This window comes from Neomonachus schauinslandi, chromosome 6, assembly GCF_002201575.2.
Source record: "Neomonachus schauinslandi chromosome 6, ASM220157v2, whole genome shotgun sequence".
Taxonomy (NCBI): domain Eukaryota; kingdom Metazoa; phylum Chordata; class Mammalia; order Carnivora; family Phocidae; genus Neomonachus; species Neomonachus schauinslandi.
This window is the reverse complement of record NC_058408.1, coordinates 134,891,537-134,908,331: the sequence shown is the minus strand read 5'-3', so window position 1 is coordinate 134,908,331 and position 16,795 is coordinate 134,891,537. Positions and strand designations below refer to the sequence as shown.

Here is a 16,795-nt window from a genome sequence, read left to right as displayed (position 1 = left end):
ACACACACACACACACACACACACACACACACACACACACACACACACACACACACACACACACACACACACACACACACACACACACACACACACACACACACACACACACACACCAGTGCGCCGGCGCTTTGCCAAATTCCGCAATGGCAGCTGGGAAATGTAGTCCAGTTCGACTTCTGTCTCTAGGGTGTAAAGACTAAGAAGTTATCTGGGCTTTACTTCTGGGAAGGAAGAATTTGAGCCAGTTACCGGGAAGCTCTTTTCTCAGCGACTTCCGGCGGGTGCCCAGGACCTGGAGCATTCATTACCTGAAGTGCCATGTTCTAGTCCTCTATCTACTACCACTTTTTCATGTAACTTCCATGCCTCAGTTCCCCCATCGCAAAATGTGCTGTTCGGCTGGCGCACACACAAGCATTTGAAAAGCCAAGATCACTGTTCAGAAACCGGGGATGATCCCATCCGTACCACAGAAAATTTCCATGAGGCCCTTCTTCCACCTTGGTTTCCACGTAGAGGTAGTTCTGTATTTCGTGCGTTTTTAAAAAAAATTATTTTGCTCTGGACCCTCGCTAGTGTCTTTAGAGGCTAGAAATCCTCTCTGGTGTTGCCAGTGAAAGACATAATTCAGTGGGTAAGTGATTTGGGGCTGAAGTCACAAAGGGTTCAGTTTAAACCCTGACTCGGCTAGTTACACTACCTGTCTAGACTCTTCAGGCCTCATTTTCCTCATGTATAAAATAGATACAGTTACTCCATTTATCCAAACATTGAGGGCCTGCCATGTGCCAGGCACTGTACTAGACATAATGTGTACAGTAATGAGAGAAACAGATATGGACTCTACTCTCAAGGAGTCTATAGTCAGTAGGGCTTATTGTGAAGATCAAACGAAAAAATTCCAGCACTTAGTACATGCCACTCAGTTAATGGAAGCTATGATGATTGTTTCCTCTCTTGTTCTCCTCCATAGAGAGGGAACTGAAAGCAGGGGCTAAAGAGAGCAGGGACCACATTAAAGGATTGCCAATGGCTGCCCTCTCTTCCATTCTCATTCCAAGTCCTCAATCTAACAAGCCCTCAAAGTCTAGACCAGAGTTTCTCAACCTCTGCATTATTGACATTTCAGGCAAATAATTGGGGGGGGGGGGGCAGCCTTGTGCTTTGGGGGGGCAGACTTGTGCTTTGGGGGATGTTCAGCAGCATTCCTGGCCTCTACCCACTAGATGCCAGTAGCACTCTACCAACCAAAAAGGTCTCCAAACATTGCCAAATGTCTGCTGGGGCACAAAAATCACTCCCAGTTGAGAACCATTGGTCTACGGAGAGGAAGGGCAAGAGGGTCATAACTGTTGAATGCTCTAGGAGCAAGCTGGGAATTGTATAAACATCCATAACTTTTTCCCACCCTGATTATTTTAACCTGCTGGTGGACATCCAAAATAACAGGAAGCTCTTGGTGAGGGGAGAATTTCCCCTTCCCTGTGGTCATTCCAGTGGCTACTGCAGAAAATATCATCTCAGAATGAAAATCTTTCTCTCAAAAATGTCATGAGATTCATGCTGCATTTTAATGCTCTCTCTCTCTCTTCTTCTTCTTCTTCTTCTTTTTTTTTTTTCAAAGTGAACAAGATTTCCAATGAGGTCAAAAGCTGCAAAATTATGCCAGCCCTTTTAAATATTACACTTGGCACCACATTTAAGAACCAAATAGATATTCTATCAAATGCAGGGAGACCCAAAATGAGAGGTGTTCCCACGCTGTTCACAGGAGAGTTTATTTCTTTTGTAAAGACTTTGAAATAGGGACTTTACTTTTTCTGTTGTTGGCTAGGTCACTTCAGATCTGGGCTTTCCCATTAGGTATTGGTAACAACCACTCTTGACAAGGGACATGTTGGGTAAAGGGAAGAATGGAATTATTTAAAAGAAAATAGCTATTCACTAAGATCTGTTAGTTAATGGCAGAAATTATTAGGTTGAAAGTTAGTTTCTACCACTTGTAGACGCCTTAAGCTTTAGATCCCAAATTGCTAAGGGCTACTGCAGGAATTTAAAAGAGGTAGATTAATGACAAATAAAAGTCTCCCCAATGGGAGATAAACCATGTGACATGCAATAAAAAAAAATGTACCAACTGAAAATACACAGGGGTTTAAATCCATAGATCATAAGTCCTAGCAGTTATTAAGAGAAAGCAGGATGCTCAGTGCATGTGCCTGACCTTTCACAGATGACCTCCAGATGAATTAACCAGCCCTTCTTTTAGAGTCATGGCCAAGAGGGAGAGGAGGAAATGGAAAGTAGGGCGAGAGTCACCAAAAAGGCCACCTGCATATGTTGAAGAATAGCAGAGTTGATGGTGATGGAGGGCAGTGGGCAGTGTCAAGGGCAGACTTATGTACAGGAATAGTCAGTCTTTTCTAATAGCAACTGAAGGTGCCATTTCCTTTTCCCTGCTCTGGCTGACTCCCAGAGTTCTTGCTTTGACATTGGTCACAAAGGCCTCCCGCAGCACAAAGCTTGGGGCTCTAGCCTCAGGAAAGGAATGCTCTTCTCAAACCATCCCTCAGCACCAGTCCCAGCCTGGAGGAACCTAGAAGCAGCTGTGGCCTTTCTTTTGCTCAAATGAATCCAGTTTGCCCTACAAATGCAGATGGGGAAACTGAGGAAAAGCAAGGCTTCCAAAGTCTTCTGACCAAAGAACCTGGAATCTTACCCGCAGTCTCCGGTTCTGTCCTCTCCCTAAAGATCTCTCTCAGGGGAGCCTCATTTGAAGTTGGAAAAAGTCCTCCTGAATCCCCCAGGCCTCTAACAAACAGCCCAGATGGGGACGAGCTGCCCTCTGGAGCAAGCAGGCAAAGCTCTCCGTTCTTAGGGGTTTACTCGATGCAAATTTCCAAACGACTTATTGCAGATTCATGAACTATGGAGGAGACTGGTCTGTATTACATCTTTTCTGCAGACAGGAGAGATGGGAAGAGGGGAAGGGACCATGAGGTTAAGTTACAAGGCCAAAGTCACTGTATTGGTAATACCTGGTGCTTAAGAGAACTTCCCTGAAAGTGCAAAATGCTTGCTGTACAGGGCACTGTTTTCTGCCATTATCTTTAAGGATGGGGGTTTTCAAGTAATGAAGGCTGAAGATGGAGGAAGGGTGAGTCCTGAGCTCCTAAATGAGAACCTTCACAGTTATACGTCTTTCCATCCTCCACCCCAAAATGACAACGGCAGCCTCCTTCCCACCTCTGCCCTCAGGGCCCCCAAAACGTGAAGAGCAGCAGAAAACCTTTCCTTCTGCCCAGTGAGTCAGCCTTGCCTAACTTCATGCGTAAGCTCTCCTCAAGTCAGCGGCAGCTCAGAGCTGCGGGTCTGCGTGCAGCCGAGATAAATTTGGGTCTAGAAAGGATGACGTAATGCTAAACCCGAGAGGTGGCTGCCGCCTCCCAAGGCTCTAGTCGCCAGGGCTGCGGGCTGACATCCCCAACACACGGAAAAGCACCGAGCACCCAGGTGCCTGAGCTGGGGAGACAGGGAGAAAAAGGACATGGGGGTGGGAGGAAAAGGTAGGGGGAGGCAGTGTTCATCTGAGATCGCTGAATCTGAAGTTTGTTGTTTTTTAACTTCAGTTTTCTGGTGAGATCAGGCCACTGGCAGAGGCTCAAACAGCTGCACTTGACTTCCATCCTGGCCTATCTCTTCCCCCTTAGAAAAGGGCTTCTTACAATTTTATTAAATGGCTCTTATTACAGCAGCCTATTCCGGTGATTATAATGGATGTGTTAATTTCTCGAATGTCCTTTCGCTTCTTTTTTGCATTAACTTGGATCCAAGAAGAAATCTGCATTGCAGGACTCAGTTAATATGCACATCTAAGACATTTGCTGCCCCTGGAGCATCCATCCCACTTGGGGGTACAAATGATAAGGTATTCTGGATTTTGGAAAAGGACTTTGCTAGGGACATGCCAAGTTAATGCCTCCCCTGCCCCCCACCAAATAACATTTCATGGTTAATTTCATAGAAGTTTATATCATTAAGCTTATTCCTCAATCTAGTCTCCCATTTTCCATTTTTCAGATGAGAAAACTGAGGGCCAGAGAGGTATGGTAACTGACCAAAAGGCCACACAGCAGCTATCTATCAAACCCCCCAAGCAAGGATTAGGATTCAGGCCCACAGACTCTCATCCTGTGCTCTCTACCCATCTCCATAATTCTTCTTCTGGTTGATCGGTGTTCTTATAAATAAACAAACAAACAAATAAATAAATTAGAAAAAGTTTTCTGATTTTTTAAATTTGTGGAGTCCCAAACCTTTAAATACCAGGTTACATTCCAAAGGGATCCAAAGCCTGCTTTTGTTTTCTGTTTAAGGTTCATTCTTCTCTAAGGAAAGGGTGGCCTTGGAATCAACTCCCTTGCTGGTGATGACAAGCCATGGGCCTAACCTCATTACACCAGTTTAATTAAAAGACTACCGGAGGTAAATAATCTTTATTGTATGGAAATGGTTTCCTTCATCAGGAATGCCTCCTGAATACTTTTTTCAAATGACATTTCATCATTTGTTGCTCTAGTCCCTTATTATTCTCCTTTAATTTGTGGTTATAATCATTTATACTGGTAGATTTCTTGACTTTCAGCCATCCCTGGCATATAGCCCACTCAGCCATGTATGTTATTCTTTTGAAACATCGCTCATTTCATGAATTAATATTTTCCTCAGAATGTTTGCATCTATATTTAAAAGCAAGAATATACTATATATATCTTTTGTTGCATGTATCAGGTTTTGGATGCAATGATCTGTTCTTTCAAAGGTAGATGCAACTTGATTTTAAAACCTTAAAAAAAAGAAAAAATTGCCAAAGGCCTTCCCTGCTGCTAAGAGGATGCCCCACATTCTTGCCACAGCCCTGGGTAACCCTCCCTCCCCTGCCAGGAGCCTGGCTAGAGCTGCCCTGCCCCCACCCACTGGCATCAACACTCCCTTCCAGACAGCAGAAACTTGTGGAGGTCACTCTTAGGCTCAGCCAGGCCCTGGAGACTATTAAGCCACACACCCAGCCTGCTGCCTTGGGGCTGAGTTCTCCGCCTCAGGTGCACCATCTAGAATGAAGACACCAGGCCCTTCCTTGGCTCCTCAAGGGCAAGACTGATCTCTCCATCTCTTCCAGCCCCAGCATTCTGATTCTAGGATTCTGGGATTCCCCAGAGAGCTTAGAACAATATGCCTCCATTTGTATACTAGGTTCCACATAATGAGAGCCAACTGTACACGGTGCTCATCATACAGTCAATTCATGGACTCCTCAGCACACCTCTGAGATTCCCTGGTTCACAGATGAGGCCTAGAAAGGTTAAGAGATTTGCCCAGTGTCACATAGGTAATGACCAGATTCAAACTTAGATTTTCTAATTCTGGGACCCCACAGCATATCAAGGTATGTTTAATCAGATCAGCCAAACAAAACTGGTTAGGGCAATGGTCTCAACCAGGGGTAAGGCGATCCCCTGAGAGGCTTTGGAAATAAGTAGGAGTGTCTTTCTTGAGTGTCACAATGACTGGGGGGTTCTGCTGTCATTTAATGAGTAGGAACCAAGGATGTTACATCCTGCAGTATTCTGGACTAATCTGCACAAGAAATGTCTCACCAGTAGCTCCCTTGTTGAGAAACACTAGGTCAGAAGGTTAAAGAGAGAGAACTCATTCATTCAACAGATATTCCTTAAGCATCTTGAGCACTAAGCTAGATGCTGAAGATAGAAAAATGAATGAAACTACTTAATGAACCCAGGGCTCAAGGTGCTTGTATCCTAGCCTGACACACTGAGGACAAGCCAGCAAAATCAGAGTAAATTGTGATAGGTAGGATAAAGGATAAATAATAAATGCAGGGTGGCTTCGGGTGGATAGGAGGACCAGGGCAATCACAACGGCTGTCTAGGCTGGCCTCTCAAACTTTAATGAGCACACAAATCCACCTGGAAATTGTGATACAATACAGATTCAGATTCAACAGGTCTGGGGCGGGGCCTGAGAGTCCCCTTTCTGACAAGCTCCCAGCAGATGCCAAGGCTGCCCATCTTAGGACCACACTCACTCTCAACAGTAAGGGTGAGATAGGAAAAAACTATCGAAAGGTTTGAAACAAGTACGTGACATGAACCCAGTTATATTTAAGATCACTCTCATTTCCTCGATCTCCACTGAGGAGAGGAAGAGGTTGGACCTACGCCGCTTGACCGGAACCAGCTGGCCCACACCGTCACGGTGGCAGCCAGGGTCTATAGCTCATCTCTGCAGCTCACACGTGCTTCTCCCCTCCGGCTTCTCTGGCAGAAGCCCTTGGCTCGAAGCAGGGCCAGACCAGCTGCCCTACAATCTCGAACGCCTTTAGGAAACCCAGCACAACCTGGTAGGGTGTGGATTCACACCCCTGACATCCTAGTGTGCAGAGCCACAGGGGCTCTACTGGTTGGGTGAGTTCCCCAGGGGCTGCTGGGCAAGGTGGGACTGCACATGCAAGGAGCGACACCCTAGACCAGTGTCCTTCAGAAAAAGGGCCCTCATCTGACTTTAGTGTCAATACCCAAAGAGCCCTGGAAGCTTTGGGCTGCCTTCTCTCCGCCCTAGGATGAGTGGGAAGTAAAGGAAGTCACTCCAGGGAGGCATCCCCCAGGGGACCCTCAGCTTGGACTTCAAACATTCCAGATTCCATCCCTTTCCTCTTGCCCCTTGAGGCCTAACTTCTCATAAGAAGAAAGAAAAACCTAGGTTTGAGTTTCAGCTCCACTCTATGTTAGCATGTGGCTTTGGGGAACTTAGCCTTGCTAAGGCTAAGGCTTTCCTCATTTACAAATGAGGATCATTCTAGCATCCTCCTATCGTATGGTTGTGAGGATTTAATACAGAGCACTTAGCATTGTGCTAGTACATAGTAACTGCTCAGTAAAGGGGGCCATTATCGCTATGCCTTTGGAAAACAGAGACAACATTGCACTTGTCAGCAGTCCCCTTGGGGACAGCTTATCAGACTCCTAGGAGACAGGCAAGAATTATTTATTGGTCTCTATTTGTCTATCATTTGTACTGGAATATGAGCTGGAACTGGAGACCATACCGCCTGCACTTTGAAAGCACCAAGCACAGGGCTTGGCTCCTGGCAGGTTTTAGACATTATCTGTTGAATTGAGCTAAATTTTACAGCTGGCGAAAAGAATTAAAGAAAGTTGTATGCAAGGCACTCAGAGTCTTAGGAGTCAAGAAATATGGTATGGGAGGTCAGGTGTGGTAGAGGAAGACGGAGATTAATACAGGGATGCCATAAGGCAGTTCTGGGCCCCTGCAGAAAGAAAAACAGAGGCCGCCCCAGCTCCCACCAGCCACCTATGGCCACAAACACAGCAGCCCTGGGCATGCCCTCCATTTTAATACAACAGTATTAAAATTGTCCCAAATCATCTTTATTCAAGTATTCTTGCTAATGGCCATAAAGACACAAGAGCAAAGTATCTCAAATAGTAGGTAATCCAAATCCCTTTTTATTGGCTTTAGTTTGAATGTCCCAATCTCCCCCAGGACACTATGTTTATCTTTCTAATTTTGCTGTGTTTAAATTTCCTTAGCAGATGCTGGAGTTGGATATAAGAGGTATGTGGCCAAGGGCATGTTATATGGGAGAGTGGGCTTGGTAGGAACACTGGTATGGACAATCCCCCAAGTACAGAATGCCCCAATCTATAAAGAGCTGAGAGTGGAATGTGCTTATTTACAAGGCTGCTTATAGGGTACTTAGTTTCCTAAGCTCAGGCAGAAAAAAAAAAAAAAATTCAGATCTGTAAAAATTACAAACACAAAACACAAAAGATTTTAAACACAGGGGTGGGGGTAGAGGATGCAGGGAGGGGAGGGACTATTCCTTTTAGGAAGCTTAAGATAAATTTCTGTCCCATCTGTAATGATGGCTAGAACCCAAGACACCAAGTCCAAGTCAGATGCAATTCTACATTGTTGGGGTTCACTTTAAGACAAGTGAATTTCTAAAACCTGGCACTAGAATAAACACTCCATGCGTGAGGGCAGGGACTGTTGCTCCAGGACTAGCAAAGTGCCTGACATAAAGCAGCAGTATGTGCTCCTTACATATCGGTTGAATGAATGAATGAATGAATGAAGACATTCACAGAACAAATTTAGGGAGAATTCCTGACAAGCAACATAGTTCCACAGATTATAAAAGGATATGCCATGAGGGCCTTTTAAAGAGAGAGTCTCCAATCTAAATTTTTTTAAAAAGGGATCCTATTTACATATATTTCCTGGAGATTTATTGCTCAAAGCAAGGGTCACCTGAACTTTCAAAATGTTTCACAAGCAAGGGGCCTAACACAACTCAGCCAAGATGAGGAAGTAAAGAAGCCTCAAGCTCTGGAGGATGGCGGCAAATTCCCATTATTTTTGGCCGGGGAGATCAAGTCAGCTGTTGACAGCTTTAACACCTCCAGCCAGGCCACTCAGGGACAATGATATCAGAGACAATTACTTCCCCTTAGTAGCAGAAGAACCAGAGAGCAGGTGTCTGTCCCTGTGGAATTGAAGCCTCTCTCCAGTGCGAGCCCAGAGCTCCCGCCACCACTCCCAGAGGAGGCCCCTCTGGGAAGACTTGTATTTCTCCTCCTCAGATAAGGCTTGGGTAGCCATCCTGTCACTGTCACTGCCTTTGGGCTGCTCCTACTTCCCCCAGCCCCATTGTAAAAGAAAATATTTCTTTTCTAAATGGCAAATTCAAATTAGCTTCATTTTGAAAGACCATGGAGAATGTTGCAATGACCTCTGCAATAACTGGACACACCCTAGGATCAGTAAACCAGGTTTGAGACTTGCTGACTTTATAAGCACCTGACCTGTAAAACAAAAGCCCAATTTGGGGCTCTGCTTGTAATCCAGTCTCACACCAGGCGAGAGGCCCAGAAGAGTCTGGTTCTGCCTCTGCTGCATCATCTTGGGCAAGCCACTGTCCCTCTCTGGGCCTCAGCCTCCCCATCTATACAGTGAGGGTGATGGATACTCTGTGACCTCTGGGGCTCCTTCTAGCCCTGACACTCTGTCTTGCCACCTGCCTCCTTTAAAAACAAAACCTAAAATGGAGTGGAAGGAAGAATGGAAAAGTCAAGAGAATGGTTCAGAAGGTGAGACAGCAATACGTGCCCCCCCCCCCCCGCCCCGTCACTGATTTCTGCCTGCTGAAAATTGCTTTCTTCATTCTGCAAGAAGATTCCCATTTCTTGCTGGGTTGTTGCTTTTTTGCTCCTTTTTCTCCTCCCTCTCTCTCTCTCTCTCTTTTAACTCAAAAGCCACAAAACCACAACTCACCTTCCCCAAACGGGTCATTTGGAAGCCAGAGCTGTCGGGGGTTAGGTGTGTCAGGCCTGGCATCCTGGTGGTATCTAAGTGAAGAGCAGGCCAGGGCAGCCATGAGCTTCTCCTCCAGAAACCCAGTTTAAATCAATATTTATCCAACTGTATTTATAGAAAGTGGTGGTGGTAGGGAGGAGGGGATGGGGTAAGGAGGCAGGGGGGATCTAAAACAGAACAAGCCACAATGACTGATGCAAATCTTTGTGGCCAATTCGTTTCTGCAGGGCTGGGCATTTTTTTTAAGGCAAAAGACCCGGCTTTTGATGAACCTGCTGTTGGCCCCAGTACCATAGCAACAGCCCAAGCCCTCTGATATGCCCAGAGGACAGACTTGGGAAAGGCAGCAGGAGGGGGTGGTGTTTCCTAGGAGCCTAAACTTGAGTTAGGGCCAGGAGAGTTGAACAAGTCTGAAAAAAAACCTCTCTGGTCGGCTTTTCTGTCCTCGGCCTCACTTCTCAGCCTTTTCTAAGCAGGGTGTGTACAGGAAGACCTTGAACAATCAACAGAGTGTTTCAAATACCAGCTCTGCTATGGGTTGCTGGGTGACCTTGAGCAAGTCATTTTACCTCTCTGGACTTCATTCCTTGGCTGGAAAATGTGTACATGCATATATGGTTAAGACTGCAGGCTCATTCTGGAATCAGAGGCCTAGGTTCGAAACTCAGCTCACTAAACCATATGACCTTTGGGCAAGTTACTCAACATCCCTGCACCTTGGTTACCCCCTCCATAAAATGGGGTAATAAAATTGCACACATCATGGGGTTGTTGTGAAGACTGGAGGAGATAATGCACATTTAGCCCCATACTTGGTATATAGTCTGTGCTCAAAAATGGTAGCCAGTACTGATTACATAATGCAGTTAGTTGCTGATGCAACATGCAACCCTCTTCATTTCCCTCAGTTTTCCCTCCAAACTCTTGACCAGCCATCCTCAGATAAAAATCCCCATTTCGGGGTATGTCAATGGGAGAGTGTTTCCATCAGAGGGCGAGGGTCAATGAGCAGCTATTGTTTTCCCTTGGAACTGATGGGACCTCCTTTTTCCCCCCAAACCAGGAATGGCTCAATTCAACTTCTCCAATATTCTAAGGGTCCCTTGGGTCGCCTCTGCAGGGTGCCCGGTCCCTGGGAGCTCTGGGGTTCTGAAAGCCACAACAATATTCTCAAAGTCTACTTCTGGCATTTACCAGTGGGCAGAAATCATATTTAAAACTGGAAAAAAAACTGAATCTGAGAAACATAATTTAGGATGCAGCGAAAATAAAGACCTGATTTAAGAATGTTCTTTACACACAGCCCCCAAAACCAAATATCCCACTCCACCCCCACCGTCAATCAGCCCACAGAGTTTTCAGGGAAAAGCAAGTGCACATAGTAGATGCTCAATACATATTTGCAGAATGAATGAATGAATCGTGAGATGCCTGCTATGCAGAAATGTGACCTGCTTGAACATTAGTTGCCATCAAAGCCCTCAATTTTAGCAAGGCTGCCCTAGTCCCCTGCTCTAGTCCTCTAGTCCCCTGCTAGTAACTGATTCATTTTCCGGGTCACAGCAGATGACAGTGGGCACTTTCAACTCTCCAGGCCTAACCTACCATCTCTGTGCTGCCCCTGGTCTTTACAGGCCAAGGGCAGTCTGTGTTGATTATGGGAGACCCTCTTTCCTTGGAAGAGATCAGTATTTCCAACTCTTCTCCAAGTCCCTAGAAAGTCTTTACTGTGTCTCCTGGCCTTCAAACCTGATCACTGTGCCATAGCCAGTAAATGATAAATCCAACCAATCAAAGAATGTATATTAAGTGTCTCTGTATGCCCAGTGGTGTGCTATATGCAATGGTGGCCTATACTGAAATGCTATAGGTGATCTCTTCCCTTAGGATGCTAATCACCTCCCCGGGAGGGTAAAGCTAATACACAGGAAGCAAGTAGAAGATTGCATGGTTACTGATTATCAAAGCTCAGAGAAGAGGCTATTTATTGAGCACCTACTATATTCCAGGGACTTTAAGTGTTTAAATGGAGTTGTTCAGCAATGATGTGAGACTGGTCCTACTGTTATCCTCAATTTACAAAAAAGAAATGGAACCTCAGAGAGGTTAGGTAACTTGTACCCAAAATCACAAAGCCAGTAAGCGGCAAAGGAGGAATCTGGGCCCTGCTTTGGGTAACTGTAAAGCTTTCAGTCTCTCAACTACCGTGAATTAAGAAATAGCCAGATGAGGCTTCCTAGAGGAGGTGGGAGATGACCTAGGTCTTGAAGGGTGAGTAAGGTACAGATAACCTCAGAGGAATAAGAGAATGAAGCCATTCTAGACAGAGGGAAGAGTCTGAGTCAAGCACGGAGTCATGACTGCGAAGCGTGCTTGCTGGTGGACCTGCTGGACAGGAGCAGAGAAGATTAAGAGAGGAAGGCGGGGTGGGGCCAAATGACACCACAAAGCAGCAGCTTCCTCCATCAGGAGGAAGAGGCTGCTCCTTGGCCTGTCCATGCCCCTAAGAAAGCACCTCACCCTCAACCCGACATAATCCACTCCAGAGAGCAATCCATGCCGTCTACTCCCATGTAATCATTCTTCTCTTCTTAAAAGCATTGCCCCCAAACCGACCTTCTGCAGACACTGAGAAACCCATTTCTATCCTCTGGACGTTACCTGTTAGAGTAGCTTCTACTTGCCCCGCTGAGCAGCTTTTCTGTGAGTCTGGTTCTTTTTCCCTTTCAGTTTTAACCTTTTCCAAAACAGGAAGTAAATATTTGTCTATCAGTCGGTCCTAAGTTGCCACCCCTTCACTGGACCCCAAATGGATATAGAGGATGCCAGAGGTGATTTACATATAACTTCTGATTTTGTGATAACCGATCCTAGTCTCCATGATTAATATTTCTGGAGACCTTTAATTTGAGATCCTTAAGGATTCACATCAGTTAGAACGTCAGGAAAATGTACCCGCATATCCTTGGGAATCCTTGTCTTGCAATACTGGGTGACTTAATTTGAACACCCTCTCCCTGAGGAGACTCACCATATCTACTGGGAATAATTCAACACTGGGGCCACAGCTTGGTGAGCACTCCTACTACGGAAACCTCAAAGAGGCAACGAAAAGCAGTTCTGGCAACAATGGAAAATAAGGCGAGCTCCTGCCAAGTAAGTACTTTGCAAACAACAGTAAAAACGAAACGTGTGAACTCGTGACCACGGTCTACTGGTGCATTTCGGGAAGGTGTCACAGAACCCGAAATGGAGAATCAAGGCTGACACCCATCTCAGGGGAGAAGAGCGTCCCTTTAAGAAGGAATTGTACCAGCTGGCCACACTACAGCTCCCAGAGATTTCCTGGCTTGCCTCCTGGCCCCACCCACCAGTCTCTGGCCTCAGCAACGCGTGACGTCAGAGAAAGCTGAAGCTGGCGATAGGCTGAACAACGCAGCTAGGTCAAGTCCAGTCAGAGGAAAGAAGTTTGTCTCCATGTGGAAACCATGTGTCTCTAGCTGGGAGGGGGAGGAGGAGGAGGCGGAGAAACTGAGATCAAGTGATTACACGGGAACTGGCTGAAATGAACGCGGGGAGGTTGTGCACCTGAGCCGGCCAGCAATGCCCTTTGCAGTAGTGACCTAAAAAGAAAAAAAAAAAACACCAACTTGCCCAACAAACAAAGCTTGAGCCCCCTCCCATCATAATAATAATTAAACAACTAGGATCCCTGCTTCCTTCCAAAAACCAGGGACCTGAGAAATGCTGGAGCCCTATCGGAACGCCCAGATCCCCCTCCCTCCCCCAACAACTGAATGATGTAAGCGTTTCGGAAAGCGGGGCTCTGAAGCAAAACAAGCCCCGCGCGCGCGGAGCGACCCGCAGTGCCCGAGCCCGGCGCACGCACGACCCGCCCCCCAACTCGCGTTATTGCTGTGCACACGCGGACCGCCGTGACGCGCGGGCATTGTGTGCAGCGAGCAGAAAACAACGGCGAGCGCCGCCAGCGCGAAGAAGCGCCCCCAGTAAAATGAGGCAGATGTAGGGCCCGCCGTTTTCCGTACCAGGAAACCCAGACCTGGCGGGAGGTGGGGGGGGGGGACCGAAAGTGGGGAGGATAAAGCAGCCCCTGTGGGCCGCTTCTGTTTGCAAGGGGCATAATAGAGGGCCCGGCGATGGTCGCCCGTAGTTTGCTGGAGGTCACCCTCGCCAGCGAGAGCTACTGGGGAGGGGGCGAGGGCCTGGAGCTGGGTCCCTGCAGCCAAGCCGGGCAAGGCGCAGCGGCCCACGCTCTCGGGGAAATCTGGGGGCCGTTGGCATCACGTCATGCAGAGCCAAACAGCGGCGGCAAATAGAGGCAGGAGAGCTAAAAATACTCCCGCGGGGAGCCGGCCGGAGCGGGGGGGCAGTAGGGCCGAGGGGCTGATTACGCACACGAAGTTGACTTTGACTGGGGCGCTGAGGTTCCCGAACCCCTCTCGGGGGCTGCGGGGCTTGCAGTGCGGTCACTCGGGAGAGGGACCGGGAGGAAGCCCCCTGGCTTCCTCCGCCACAGGAGCCCCGCTCCGCTGCCGTTGGCCCGCCCCGTGCGGGGTAGCCCGGCCCGGCGCGCCCGGCCCTCTGCTTACGTGACTGGTGGCCACGCCGGAGCCCCGGCACGGGGTAAACTAGGAGGTGGCGGCGGCCAGGGCGGCCGGGGACGCCGCGGGGGAGGCGGCGGGGGCGGGGGCGGAGGTCTCTGATTGTCTGCGGGTGCGAAGCGGGGGGCGGGACGCGGTGGAAGCTCCAGCCACCTCCTTAGTACACCATGCTTGGGGGGTGGGGGACCAGGTTTGCCACACACTGCCAAGGTGCCCTCTTTGGGTGCACCCCCCGCCAGAGTCGTCACCACGGGACAGACTCCGGAGAACCCCGGACAGGGGTGAGGGGTAGCTAAAGAAATCGCGCCCCTCCCCCCTCCAACAAAAGCAAACACACCAAACAAAACCACGTCTTCACCCAGCTCCCCACCAGCTCTGGCTTTTCAGAAACTACCCTCCAGACGAACGCACTCCCCCCCCCCCGCCATGAATAATCGCAAACTGAGCGGGCTACACAGCCAGCGATGCGCCTTTCTCGCAATCCTGGCACTCCGAGAAAACAGGAGAGAAGAAAAGAACATACACAACCGTCCTCCCAACACAAATCCTTGTTTTTGCCTTCAGCCACTACACAACTGGCGCTGGCAACACACGGTTACTTTCACCCTGGAGGCCTGGGGTGTTGGTCAGCTAAGGTGTTTTTGTGTTTGAGGACTGTTGTTGTTGTGTTTTAGGGGGAGGAGGTTGCAAGATCTGACACGTTGCAATCGGACCATTCCCCCCACCCCGCCTCGTCTCATGGATCTTCCTACTTGTTCGGACCGATTAAACAGTCTGGTTTTCTCCAGTCCATCGGTTTATCTGCCTCGACCCCTTCCCCCTTCTCGCAGCTCTTATTTGTGAGGACCGTGCTGGAGACGCCGCACACGCGTGCCCCCGTTAGGACGCTGAGTCGACTGCCTGGGAGGACTGGGGGACCCAGCAGGCAGGGGCAAAAATGAAACAAACAAATACAAAAAGGAGGCCAGGCCGGGGTGGGGCTCCCAACACCCCCCCCCCCACCACCACCACCAAACATTGCCCCCCCCCTGAATCCGCGGGGGGGGGGGGGCAGGAGGACGGCAGAAATCGACAAGGCAGGCTTTTGCCAGGCGCGCTCGCTCGTAAGTCGTCTCCCGGAAAATAAAGAAACCGCACACAACAGCCCACACCTTCTTCCCCAACTATTGTTTCCTGCGAGATCCCAAAGTTTCCTTTTAGCTGTGCCCCCTCGCCAAGTTTCCCGGGCGCAGGACGGCGGGTCCGGGGCGAGCTGCTGGCGCTGCCTGGCCCAGCCGGCCTGTTTGGGGAAGGGGGGGTGGCGGCACCCCAGGGCAACAGAGGTGCTGGGGGACTGTATCCGTGGACCCGATGGCCTGAGCCCCGCTGCGAGAGGGGAGGAAAAAGCACAGTAGACAGGAGGGAGAAGCCGAGCCGAGCCAGCCAGACCAAGCCCATGCCGCGGAGGGCTGTTTGGTTGTTGTTGTTGTTATTGTTGTCGTGTGTGTCTCTTGTGTGTTTTTTTTTTTCTCGAACCGCTGAGCTCTGCCTAGGATTTCCAACTTTCGGCTTCTAATCCTCACCCCACCCAGGAACGAGCGACAGAAAAACAACACTTGTCTGCCCGAGAAGGCTGGGGGGGTGGGGGGGAAGGAAGAAAGGCGACCTCGAAGAGATGAGCTCTGGGCTCAGTTGTCAGCCAACAACACTCCCCCGCTTGTCCACCCGGCGGTCCTCCCAGCCTCCGGGAGACCGACGGACCGACGTACCGACAGCCCCCCCTCGGCCCCCCTCCCCGCTCGTCTTTGTTACATCTTTAGCAGCTTTGTGCGTGCGTGTCCTTTCTCCGGTGTCATCGGCTTTACTGCCGAGGGCTGGATGTGTGTGTTGGGGGGAGGGGGGCGCGGGCCGAGCAGGCGACAGGGGTCGCCCAAGTGGTTGAGGAAGAAAGAGCCGGGCGCCGAGGAGCAGCCGGGGCCCCTAAACTTACTTTTGTTTTCTTTCTCGATCTGCTCCAGGTAGCTGGCGGCCTCGAGCAGAATCTGCACGTTCTGCAGAAAAGTGTTGATGTGCTTCTCCATCGAGTTCTCGCTGGTGTTGAAAATGTCCGAGAAGGGGCACCTGAGCTTGGCCCCCGCGGGCTCCTCGGGCTGGGCCGGGGGCTGGGGCGCGGCCACCGCCGGGGGCGCGGCGGGGGCCAGCCCCGCGCCCTCACAGCGCGCCTCCTTGCGCGGCCGCCCGCGTTTGCCCATGGAGGAACCGGGGTCCGCTGAGCTCGTCCTCTTTTGGGGCTGCGCTGCCCGGCCGAGCTCCGGTCCCCAGAGGAGACCCGGCTGGCTGGAGCGGAGGAGGCGCCGAGGCGAGGAGGCGACCTGACTTCCCGAGCCTCGCTGCGTGCAGTTGTGTGAGTGTGTGTGAGTGTGTGTCGGTCTCGCAGTGGGTCTGTGTGTATGGGAGATTGAATGAACCTACAGGACAGACGGAGGCGCTCTGGCGCCTGGGTCCTAGTGCGAGCCTGTCGCCATCGGACCGGTCAAAATAAAAGGTGGAGACAAGCGAGGCAGGGACCGCCCTCAGCCCGTCCCCGCACCCTTCCCCGCCTCTCCCCAAATCTTACCTCAGAGTAGAGCACTGTATTTCAACACTAAGGGAAAAAATACTCGATGCCTCTAAGTGGACCTGCATAAAAACAAACTAGTAAGCTATTTTTTTCTTCACATAAAATTAAGACCTCGTGAACGGTCCAGCACAATGCCTCGCACATAGTGAGT

The 16,795-nt window shown here is 49.5% G+C and overlaps 1 protein-coding gene across 1 annotated transcript in view; it reads right to left on the bottom strand.

Moving 5' to 3' along the window:
- Window positions 1-16,443, bottom strand: part of MXI1 (MAX interactor 1, dimerization protein) — an 80,229-nt gene extending 63,786 nt beyond the window's left edge. The window contains exon 1 of the mRNA XM_021700267.1: window positions 16,015-16,443. Within this exon, the coding sequence (XP_021555942.1) occupies window positions 16,015-16,276 (262 nt within the window). The 5' untranslated portion in view covers window positions 16,277-16,443. The remainder of the gene's footprint in view (window positions 1-16,014) is intronic.
- Window positions 16,444-16,795: the final 352 nt, after the last annotated feature.